The 12,452-nt window shown below is 40.7% G+C and overlaps 1 protein-coding gene across 4 annotated transcripts in view; it reads right to left on the reverse strand.

Moving 5' to 3' along the window:
• FANCD2 (FA complementation group D2) overlaps positions 1 to 12,452 on the reverse strand; it is a 58,619-nt gene that overhangs the window by 17,391 nt on the left and 28,776 nt on the right. For all 4 annotated transcript variants that reach the window (XM_081245753.1, XM_081245751.1, XM_081245752.1 and 1 more), the window contains 12 exons: positions 10,425 to 10,534; positions 8,620 to 8,680; positions 7,835 to 7,954; positions 7,311 to 7,384; positions 6,865 to 7,011; positions 6,233 to 6,333; positions 5,818 to 5,933; positions 4,668 to 4,776; positions 2,983 to 3,093; positions 2,601 to 2,713; positions 1,482 to 1,625; positions 97 to 213 (listed from right to left, as the gene is read on the reverse strand). In XM_081245753.1, the coding sequence (XP_081101879.1) occupies positions 97 to 213; positions 1,482 to 1,625; positions 2,601 to 2,713; positions 2,983 to 3,093; positions 4,668 to 4,776; positions 5,818 to 5,933; positions 6,233 to 6,333; positions 6,865 to 7,011; positions 7,311 to 7,384; positions 7,835 to 7,954; positions 8,620 to 8,680; positions 10,425 to 10,534 (1,323 nt within the window). The remainder of the gene's footprint in view (positions 1 to 96; positions 214 to 1,481; positions 1,626 to 2,600; positions 2,714 to 2,982; positions 3,094 to 4,667; positions 4,777 to 5,817; positions 5,934 to 6,232; positions 6,334 to 6,864; positions 7,012 to 7,310; positions 7,385 to 7,834; positions 7,955 to 8,619; positions 8,681 to 10,424; positions 10,535 to 12,452) is intronic.

Below are 12,452 nucleotides of genomic sequence, written 5' to 3' on the forward strand. Positions count from 1 at the left end.
AAAAACAATACCAGAGAAAGTGACAACTTACTCACTACTAAGACCTCCTTGTTTCCAAATCCAGAGGCCAGGGCCTGTGCTCCTGCCTGTACTAACCTTGAGGAAGGGGCATCTCCTGGTCACAGAAGGTGTTAGCATGTTCTCCAGCTTCTGGGCGAGATCTTCCAGCAAGAAAAGCAGCTCAGGGGGCTGAAGCTGCACAACTTCTGTAGCCTATCACAAGGAGGAAGGAAAGAGTAATTCCCAGCGTGTCCTAGCCATCTTTCTGGGGGACACATTTCATGTTTACTCTTTACAAGGGGTAAAGAATCTGACCACTACCAAAAAAGGGGGAAATTCGGCCCCACCTCATATAAACGGCTGTAGTGCTCTGGCAACCAATCAAAAAGTCATGCACTTCTTAAGTAAAACAAAATTTAAAATTATTAAATGGGAATGAGGCAGTATAGTTTTAGAAGACACACTTTTGCTCTAGAAATAAATGCCTCTGGTGTATCCTTCCACCTATGGACCCGTGATGCATTTCCTAAGTACCTTGGGATTAAAAAAAATGACTAATTAAAGGGAATTTTGCTCTTCTCTGTTCATTAAGTAATTCTTTCATATTTTCTTTCACCTAATGTTTTGCTACTATTAAGTCTGGGCAGGATCCTTATAACTATATTATACTACCATAAGTAGAATGGGTCTAACAGTCTCACTTCAAACTTTTCACTCAACATACATCTATGGAGAATCTCCAAGTACAGGCTGATGTAGAAAGACTGAAAAAAAAAAAAACCCTCTATTTTGAAGGAGCTTACATTCTTGAAAAATCTATGGTAAAAATCCATGCTATTTCTCAAAAAAAATTTTTTAACCTGGAAAAACTCTACTCTCTGGTGAAATTCCATACCAAAAGGTACCTTCTCTGTGTAAATGTCTTCTACTTCCAACTTCATTATAAATACCATTCTCTCCTCAGTTTCACTGGTACTTGGTTCAGACCATCAATATAGCATGTACTGCTAGTTGTTTCCTTCCTTTATTAGATTATAAGCTATCTGAAGGCAAGCATCATGCTTATGTAATACTGAATTGCCAATATCTAGATTTGCATCAAAAACAAAAAAGGCCTCAACAAACATCTCATGGATACTGAACAAATGTCATGAAAAAGTGAAAAGAGCATTGTGTAACTATAAATCAGAACAGTGTTGCTCCACAAAAGTAATCTAAATAGGTTATTATTAGTAACGTAAAGTAAGGATCACATCATTAGCATGATCTTTCGTAATGCCTAACGCACTATAAAAAAAACTTGGATTTATAAAACATCAAGATGATGAGGATGATTATTCATCCACACTTACACATATAAAGGCTTTGGAAGCCAGAGTCCAACTTCTCCCAGGGTCATGGTTTTCTTTTGGAAATAGGAATAGAGCTGAGCAACTTTCTGAAATAAGATTAAGTTCTGGGATCTCAGCTCTGTCACTTACTTCAGTGTGCATTTCAGTATCTAAGATGAACTTGGCCACGAGCCCACAATGCAGAATAGAGAAGACCTCAAGGTCCAGTTCTCGGAAAAAAGCATGGTAATTCTGTAATGAAACTGTTGTCTTTTCTTCTTTCCCTCTGAACTCCTGGGAAGAAAGTACCAGAAACCAATAGAATAAGGCTTCTATATTAATCTAACTTTAAATGAAGATTTCAAAATGCAATTGTGCATTTATTTTATGTAAAAAGTTACAGTTCATCACATCCTTTTACCAACTTCCTTTTACCAAAGTCCCTAAATATTCCTGAAACAGATCACCTATTGTAATTTTGGGATATAGGTCACACATTGATACTCAGTTGGTTTCCACTTAGGGATGAACTATTAGACAAATCAAGGCACTATGGTGTGGTACAGAAAACTATGAGCTTAGGGGCCAGAAAGATTTGGCTTCAAATCCTTGCTCAAGCACTTATTAACTGTGTAACTTTGCACAAGTCACCTATCCTCTCTGGATCTTAGTTTCCTCATCTATTAAATGTAAATATCAATACTAAGCTTGAGTTTTTAGGAAGATTAGAGGAGTTACACATAAATTCTCAATAAACAGTACCTAAAAAACAGAAATAATTGGGATCCATGTGGTTTAGGCAATTTCACAAACCTACCCTGTGGGTGGTACAATTACAGGAAAAGGACCTACTGTTTATTAAGTATCTGTATTAAGAAACTGTACTAAGCATTTCATGTCATCTAAATTCATTGAGAAGTAGATAACCTGGGATCGGAAGAGGAAAGAGGCTAAAAGAAGTATATCTTGAACTACATACAAAGACAGAATTTGCTAATTGCTACAAGAGAGAATTCAAAGTACTCCTGGGGTGCAAAAAAGAGAGTAATACAATCAAGAAAATAATTAGAAAAACAGTGTGTGGTAGTGATAAATGTTTGGAGTCTAACCCAAACTCTGCTACTGAGAGGGTCACTCCAAGGCCTAGGAAGTTTGTTCGCCTCTCTTTCCCCTCATCTTTCTCTCTGAAAAATGCATAAGATAATGCTGGCCCTTTGTTAATCTCACCGGGCTGTCACACACCTTCATAGATACCAGTCATTCCAATACCTTTTCCAGCTGGCTCCTATCAGATGGTGCAGGGTCGCATCCTGAATTATCTTCCTTTGAAAGTGGGTCAGGGGAGGATATTTTACTGCCATCTGCTTTTCGTTTCCTTCCTCCTTATGTTTCAAGAAGAGAAAAGTGACTCAAATAAGCAATAATCATGTTTACTAAATATCACTGTCTTCAAGAAACAACCTGATGAAGACTACCTAGAGACAGGAGGAAATTTTATAATCCTAAATTATAGTTCACTGATAACCATGCCAAAGAAAGGGTTCAATTATATAATCTCTCCAATTATTGATGTCTTGATGCACATAACCTCTAAGTGAATTCAACATGGCACATAGGGAGACACAGAATAAGAAGAAAAGAGCATACTCACCTAAATTTCCTTGTATTCTGATTTTTGCTGAAACAGCAGTACTGGTATGAGGTGTTACTTCTGAAGTTTCCAAGTCAAAGTTTGCAAGGGGAGGAACATAGTCTGGAGTGACTGAAACAAACAGCAGGAAGCTCAATGTATACCAACCATATACCACTATTAGACTTGAATGCTAATCACCTGATTAGCTAAAAACTAGTTTCCAGAACTACCAAGCATGGCTGACTGCCTGTAAGATGCATTCAGGTCATCTGACATTAATCATTTTGGCATAGTAAAACAGCCAAAGATAACTTACAGGAATATCATATTAATTGATTATGATCAATTAACGTAAAACCATTATACCAATATAAAACATCCAAGCAGATAAGAACTAAAAATAAATTAACTTACATTTAAAATCTAAAGATATTAGCAATATTTGGTCACATAGCAGTTTGTTTTACACACAATTATTTAGACGAGAGCCTGAGGGAGGCTCCATGTTTTCCCCAGAGAATCAAACTAGCACTTTATTTTTATTTATTTATTTATTTATTTATTATTTTTGGCTGTGCCGAGTCTTAGTTGCAGCACACAGGATCTTCGTTGCAGCAAGCGGACCTCCTAGTTGTGTCATGCGGGCTTCTTAGTTGCAGCATGCATGTGGGATCTAGTTCCCCGACCAGGGATCAAATCCGGGCCCCCTGCATTGGGAGCAGGGAGTCTTACCCACTGGACCACCAGGAAAGTCCCAAAGGTAGCACTCTAAAATGACAAGTTTTCATAATGGCCAGAAGGTATTAAGAGGCCTCTCAGCTGTATTCCTGGTTCATAATGATGTTCAAGAAGGCAAAGGGGGGCTTCCCTGGTGGCGCAGTGGTTGGGAGTCTGCCTGCCGATGCAGGGGACACGGGTTCGTGACCTGGTCCGGGGGGATCCCACATGCCACGGAGCGGCTGAGCCTGTGAGCCATGGCCGCTGAGCCTGTGCGTCCGGAGCCTGTGTTCCGCAATGGGAGAGGCCACAACAGTGAGAGGCCCGTGTATCGCAAAAAAAAGAAGGCAACAGGCACTGGAAGTTTGATATCCAAAGAAGCAATGTAATTTACAAAAAGCCCAACCAATGTTTTATATCTTGTATTAAACACCAAGGTTTCCTGGAGATAACAATAGGAGGAAAAAGGATGTATTCTTTTTTTTTTTAAATTAATTAATTAATTTGTTTATTTTTGGCCGTGTCGGGTCTTTGTTGCTGCACGCGGGCTTTCTCTAGTTGTGGTGAGTGGGGGCTCTACTTTTCGTTGCAGTGCACGGGCGTCTCATTGTGGTGGCTTCTCTTGTTGCGGGGCATGGGCTCTAGGCGTGGGCTTCAGTAGGTGTGGCACGCAGGCTCAGCAGTTGTGGCTCACGGGCTCTAGAGCACAGGCTCAGTAGTTGTGGCGCACGGGCTTAGTTGCTCCGCGGCATGTGGGATCTTCCCGGACCAGGGCTTGAACCCGTGTCCCCTGCGTTGGCAGGCGGATTCTTAACCACTGCACCACCAGGGAAGTCCAATGTACTCATTTTTTAAAATTTTTGTTGAGCAACCATTTTCTTGTCCCACGAGTCGGGGGCAGCTATCGTCGAGTCTGGCTTAAAAGCTAACTCTGCTATCTCCTTACCACTGCCCAGCAGGACTACAATACAGGACCCTTCCCTCACCTGCCAAGTGCTTTTCCAGGAGTTGCTGCAGCTCTACAATGTGCTTTAACCGGGTGAGTACCTTCACCTTCATCTCGGGTAACGTTTGCCGACAGAAGGCATTTACAACCTGTGGAAGTAAAAATTATATTCTCACACTGTGAACTGTTCAGATTTTAACCTTGTTTGCATTATTCAGCAAGAGCTAACAGAGTTGTTTGGTGACAGCATCTGCGAGTCTAGTGAGAAATGCCCAAGTGTTCTCAGCAAGGCGCTGTAAAGAAAAAAGCCCTGGGCCAATAGAGGAGATGAAACTTCTAATCCTGGTTCTACTTATTTCTAGTTAAGTAACAAGGTGGAACAGCACAATAGCTAGAAAGTATACACTTCGGTGAAACAGATCCTAGTCTGCTTCTTACTAGTTGTGTGACCTTGGCCAAGTCTTTAACCTTTCTGAGCTTTTATTTCTTCAGCTATAAAACTGGAATGCAGTCGTATGGATTAAGTGTGAATAAAGAAACTAGCCCAGCATTTGGCACGTGTGTTTGATAAATTTTAACGACTTTGAACTCTCTGTATCTGCAATTCCATATGTGTAAAACGAGGATAATAATACCCATCCCGCCTACATCATAATATAGTTGTCAGGATAAGAAGAGATATTTCAAGTGAATAAACATTCTCAGAAATAATATGCATGAGGAAGGAAGTGTGATATAGATGCAAGATGTTACCATCATTTTCTGCATTTCATTTTCATTATATTTCATTACGATTGTGCGTTTCATTAAGCACAAAAATATTGTAAAGGAAAGTGAAAACTATCATTCACTTGATCTCACTAAATCGAAACATTAAGTGCACAGCGATGTAAGGAGGAACAGTATTTTCACAGTGGTGAAGGTGAAGTTGTTCCAGGCAGAAGTAGATTACCATGAAAAGGCTTGGAGGTAGTAAGCATGGGCAACAGTAAGTGAATTCTAAGTATTTTGATTTCGCTGCATTAGGAGGTGCATATGATTAGGGAAGGGTAGGATACAACATCTGCAGAAACACACAGGGGTTAGTGGTTGGTGAAGAATTTTTAAGGAGCCTCGTGGAACCAAGAAAACAATTTCCTTTCAAGAGAAACTACAGACAGTAAGTGAATTGTCCTAGTAACTCTGCTCACCTCTCGGAACCAGTTGAGAGTAAGAAATATAAGTGAACATATGAATGAACGCTCTTTAACAGACATGGACTCCAGTCTCTCTCCAGGCTCCAGGTCAGTGAGGAATATAGGACAGTCTGAAAGAGAAGGACAAACATTTCTAATCCCCTTTAGTTCAAGTCAACAGAACATGGATGCTGCCCCTAGAGCTAGCTCTCCTTCTACTTACTTTCCCCTTTAACTAGTATTTGAAGGTCAAGCTTTGATTAGTCTCAAAAATACTTCCATATCACGCAACAGTCAATAAATATAATCTAAAAGTCTCTGTGATGTTAAAAAATTCCTTCCCCCACACACAGGTACCAGTCTGCCCCTTCCCCAAGTTTACCAAAGAAAGGTTACAAAGAAGAAAGGATCTGATAACTTCATCCTATACCTAATAAACCATCAATCTCCTCCAAGTTTCCATTATGTTGTCTGTCCACACAAAGTCTCAGTAGCCGGAAGTAGGGAGCCAGGCACAACGGAGAAACCAATCTGGGAAGGAAAAATCCATTTCTAGACCACGGTTTATAGACACATTAGTCCATGTTTATAGAGAGCCCAACCTTATAATTAAGGAGGTTTGCCCAAAATAAATGTCTACTTTTAAGAACATATAACAAGGAATGTAACGGATGCTCAGCAAATAAATAATGAACTGAATTGGAGGAAGACAGAGGTAAGTAGACTGAATGTCCACGTGTTAGGAGAAAGCAGAGATAAGACGGAAGGAGGGTGTTAAGAGTGGCAGAGATAGACAAACACGTTCATGGGTGGGAAAAAGGAACAGAAACAAAAGCAGCCTCACAGAATATCTGTTGGCTGTCATGACTCAATGCAAATCCCAAACCCAGGGTCTGGGAGAAAACAAGGAGTCTGCCCCATTCTTAGGAACCCATCCATATACCACCTGTCTTGGGAGAAATCCTTTTCAATCAAGTTCTCAAGAGACTGCAAGAACTGTGGCATTCTCCATGAACATTTAAAGTACCAACAGAGGTTTTAGAGAAGAAAAAGTATACTGACTTTTGGTCTGATTCCTGCGAAGTCAGTCTACCCCCATCTTTCACAAAGTCCTGAGAGAACAACAGTGGCAGGAGGTTGATGGCAATCCCATCACAACTATCATCGTCTTCTAGTCCATAGAGAGCTTTCACGGGAAACGGATAGTCACTGTGGAGAGAACCCAGAATCTGATACTGCAATTCAAGGGTATGGCAAGTCTATGGGAGAAACCACTAGAACAAACTAATCTCCTCTGTTATGAGGAGAAGTGAGAAAGAACAAGTGGGGAATCTTTAAGCAATCCTGGAGCTGGGAGTGCTGGGATACTGGGGTTGGGAGGAGGGAAGTTGTGGGAGTGGGCTAGACTTGGCTGAGGTCAAGACATTCTGAGGTTTGCACCAGCAATTGACATAACTGACATAATTTCTTTACCAGTACAACCATGTCAGTGGGTAAACGGTACTTACCCTTCTGGAACAACACAGATGTCCACCACAAAGGCATCCTGGAAATCATCAGAGATGGTCTGCCCAGCCCATTCCTTCAGGAAGCAAACAAACAAAAAAGGCTGTGTAGACCAGGCTATATGTGCTATAAAGCCCTAAATAAACTATTAACCTTTCTAAAGCTTCAGCTTCCTCATTTCTGAAAAGAAAATAACAATAATACATACCTCATCATTCTGATGTGGAATAGACATAATACATGAAAAATGCTTAACACAGTGCTTGGCACAGAATAGATGGTGGCTTTCAACAACATCATTAACCACATGTTCATCATCCTCATCCCTTATTTTTATTATGTGAAGGAGGCCTCAGAGGAGAGGCCTGGGGCCGAGTGAGTCAGAACAGCCTCCCCAATTAGAATATGGGAGAGCTCACAGGAAGATCTTTTTATTTTTGCAGCACAACAGAGAGAAGGGTTTGAAGAATGTATAGTAAAGCAGCCCTCATGCTTCATTGTTTTAAGAAAAGATACTTGGACATACCAGCACTTTTGGAGCCAGCTTTCTGCCCTGGATCAGGTTGGCAAATTCATCATAATAAAGTGCAGAGGCCTGAGGAGACTGCTCACTGCAGGAATGAACCAACTGTAGCAAGGAGGTCACCTGGAGCAGTCGAAGAGAAAGAATGGTCCAGCCCTTGGGCTGCCAATGCTTCCTAATTAAACACCATTCACCCCATTCAGTAGTAAGTTTTTCCCTTTCCGATTTCACTGGCAAAGCTCTTATCACCACCTCTCACCTGAGGTTTTTCCTAAGTCTCCTGACCAATCCATCTCTTTTGAATCTCATCTCTTTTCCAATCTATCAGACACATGAACCTGATTAATTTCTCTAAAGCGAAGCTTGGATTATGCCATTTCTATGCTAAGAAACCCTTAAGGACTACCTCTGTGTAAAAATTAAATCAAAATGTCTTGATTCACATTCAGAGCTCTCTGTTTTCTATCTTCAAACTAGCTTTATCTCCAACTCTCCAATTACACACTTACTTGTCCCTATGCTCCAGTCAATCTGCTACTCTCAAACATGACCCACCTTTTTTGCTCTCTAGGAATTTATAATTTAATTAGGAAGATTAGACAGATACAGAACTAAAATACAACCCAAGCCAGTGGATTCCAAAGGACAAAAGAGTGGTACAAATTACAAAAGCTATGAGTTCAGGAAAACATATTTTGAAAAAAGAAGGCTTCTTTCTGGCAAGGTGACAGTGACCAGAAGCAATTCCTCAGTAACTCATAAACATATCCAACTACACAAGAACTTACCTGTGTACACTGTTCACTGCTGAGGTCTCCTCTCCCTGGGGTCAAACTGGAAGATCCACTCCTAAAAACATTATTTTAGACCCATTTTTGTAATATTTTGTAACAACTGGCAATAAATTTAAGAATTGTGCCTTCCTTGGGATTGGGGTGGAGATAAAAGTGCATGAAAGCACAGACAAGTTTGTTTGTTTGTTTTTAAAATATTTATTTATTTAGCTGCACCAGGTCTTTGATGCAGCATGCGGGATCTGGTTCCCTGACCAGGGATGGAAACCAGGCCCCCTACATTGGGAACGTGAAGTCTTAACCACTGGACCACCAAGCAAGTCCCCAAGTATTTATTTAGACCATACAAAATGTGGATTAGAGCAAACAATGGTTATCTCAGATTTTTTTTAACGGTACATTAAATTAGTAAAAATCATAAGGGCAAGCACTCGGCATTGTTCTAACTATTTAATGCTCTCAACAACTCTATGAAGTAAATACTATTAATATCTTTATTTCACAGATGTGAGAATACAAAGGCACAGAGAGGTAAAGTAACTTACCCAAGATCATTCAACTAATAAATAACGGAGCCAGTATTTCACCCCAGGCAAGCAGTATGGCTCCAGAGAATGAACTTTTTTTTTTTTTTTTTTTTTTGGCGGTACGCGGGCCTCTCACTGCTGTGGCCTCTCCCACCGCGGAGCACAGGCTCCAGGCGCGAAGGCTCAGCAGCCATGGCTCACGGGCCCAGCCGCTCCACGGCATGTGGGATACTCCCAGACCGGGGCACGAACCCACGTCCCCCGCATCGACAGGCGGACTCTCAACCACTGCGCCACCAGGGAAGCCCCAGAGAATGAACTTTTAACCAGTATACTATGCAGCCTCTACGGATTACTAATGCTGACTCTAAGGATGTTTCCTGAGGTCCCAGGAATTCATGACAAATCATTTCCAAGAAGCATGAACTAAATTCCAATCTCATTTTGCAATGGTAACAACTTATCAAGCCCCAAGCTTCTTTTAGGTGTTACAATTGTGGCATCAAAGTGCAAAGGGGGAAGAATCCACAGGAAGACATTATTTATATGAAACATGGTGTTCCAGACAGGAATAACACAGCAGTGGAGAAACCTGTATGGTCTAGTGCCCAGGATTGGAGCAGATGCAGAAGAATGCATCCCAGGGAGATCAGGGTTTCCCTTTTTTAGGAAGATTTCTAGAACTTAATTTCTTAGCAATCCCTAGTTTTAAACCATCAGAATGTAATGACTGTGATCGCAATTCTGTAAAAATTACATGTAGTATATACAGTCAAGATTAGAAGGAACATGGGGGAATTCCCTGGTGGTCCAGTGATTAAGAATCCGTCTTCCAATGCAGGGGACAGGGTTCGATTCCTGGTTGGGGAACTAGGATCCCAAATGCGGCAGGGCAACTAAGCCCGTGCGCTCTAGAGCCCATGCGCCACAACCAGAGAGCCCACATGCTGCAACTACTGAGCACGCACACTCTGCAGACTGTGCACCACAACTAGAGAGCCCGCACACTCTGTAGCCCACGCACCACAACTAGAGAGAGGCCCACGCGCCACAACGAAGAGTTCACGCACCGCAATGAAAGATCCCACGCGCTGCAACGAAAGATCCCACATGCTGCAACATGGAAAAGTGGCAACAAACATTTGCTCACTTCTCTTATTATGGTTTTAATGTCTTCTGTTACAATGTCTACACAATGTAACAATTTATTTTGTAAGACAGCAACTTGATTAATTGACCATGAGCCACAGAAATCAGAATTTCTATGCATACCTGTCTGCCGCTATGATGCCAGCCATAGTGACAGCACCAATAATACCAATGAGCTTGTACTTGAACATGGTGCTAGAGAGCTGTTTTCGTATCACCAGGTGCATGTCATCCTACAAGGAAACAATGATAAAGATGAAGATGTTGGAATGGTACAGCAAAAGAGCCTACGAATATTAGAGCCAAAAAACCTAAAATAGCAAGGGTTCTATCATTTACTAACTGTGGGGTCTTTGGTGAGTCATTTAATCTTTCTGAGTCTCAATTATTTTCATCTATAAAATGGGAAAGGTTTTTCAAGGATCAGAGACAAATTACGCAAAATTCCAAGAACAGGGCCCAACATATGGTAGACATTCAATAATAACAGCTATTATTGTTACCGTTGTGATAGTTGCTTGATATAGATAATGTGAATTATCATAATGTTGTTGGCTGATCAGGCAGAAGTAATCAAACAGAAAACAGTACTTAGGAATAAATTTAACCAAGGAGGCAAAAGACTTATACATTAAAAACTGCATAACATTGCTGAAAGAAATTAAAGAAGACCTAAATAAATGGAAAGATATCCCATGTTCATGGAAGACTGAACATTGTTAAGATGATAATATGCTCATTCAATGTAATCCTTATTAAAATACCAACGGCATTTTTTACAGAAATAGAAAAACCCATACTAAAATTCATATGGAATTTCAAGGGACCCCAAATAGCCAAAACTATCTCGAGGGACTTCCCTGGTGGCGCAGTGGTTAAGAATCCACCTGCCAATGCAGGGGACATGGGTTTGATCCCTGGTCTGGGAAGATTGCACATGCCATGGAGCAACTAAGCCCATGCACCACAACTACTGAGCCTGCTCTCTAGAGCCTGCAAGCCACAACTACTGAAGCCCACACACCTAGAGCCACAGTAAGAGAAGCCACTGCAATGAGAAGCCTGCACACCACAACGAAGAGTAGCCCCCGCTCGCTACAACTAGAGAAAGCTCGCACGCAGCAACAAAGACCCAACGCAGCCAAAAAATAAATCTAAAACATAGAATTAAAAAAAAAAATGTTGAAAAGAACAAATTTGGAGGGCTCACACTTCCCAATTTCAAAAGTACTACAAAGTTACAGTAATCAAAAGAGTGTGCTACTGGCATAAGGACATACATTTAGACCAACAGATAGAATACACCCTAGAAATAAACTCTCACACATATGGTCAATTGATTGTCCACAAAGGTGCCCAGACCACTCAATGGAAAAAGAGTCTTTTCAACAAAAGGTACTAGAAAAAACTGGATACCCACACACACAAAAATGAAGTTGAGGGACTTCCCTCGTGGTCCAGTGGGTAAGACTCTGGGTTCCCAATGCAGGGGGCCCAGGTTCGATCCCTGGTCAGGGAAATGGATCCCGTATGCATGCTGCAACTAGTAGTTCGTATGCCGAAACTAAGAGTTCTCATGCTGCAACTGAGAAGTCCTCATGCTGCAACTAAGAAGTCCACATGCCACAACGAGGATCCCGTATGCCACAACTAAGACCTGGCACAACCAAAATTAATTAATTAATTAATTAATTAATGAAATAAAAACTGGTTTGTTTAAAAAAAATGAAGTTGAACCCTCACCTTACACCATAGTTAAAAATTAACTCAAAGTGAGTCAATGATTTAAATTTAAGAGCTAAAACTAAAACTCTGAGAAGAAATCATAGGGGAGATTTTTCATGACTTCAAATTCGGCAATTTTTTAAAAGTATGACACCAAAAGCACCAGTAACAAAAGAAAAAAAATAGATTGGTTGGACTTCATCAAAACTACATCAAAGAACACTAGCAAGACTAAAAGACAATCCACAGAACAAGAGGAAAAAATTTGCAAATCATATATCTGATAAGGGATTAATATCCAGAGTATATAAAGAACTCCTATACATCAACAACAACAAAAAATAATTCATTTAAAAAGTGAGCAAAGGACTTGAATAGACTTTTTCCAAAGAAGATATACAAGGACCAATAAGCACACAAGATGTT

This window comes from Mesoplodon bidens (assembly GCF_964165515.1).
Source record: "Mesoplodon bidens genome assembly, chromosome: 10".
NCBI classification, from domain to species: domain Eukaryota; kingdom Metazoa; phylum Chordata; class Mammalia; order Artiodactyla; family Ziphiidae; genus Mesoplodon; species Mesoplodon bidens.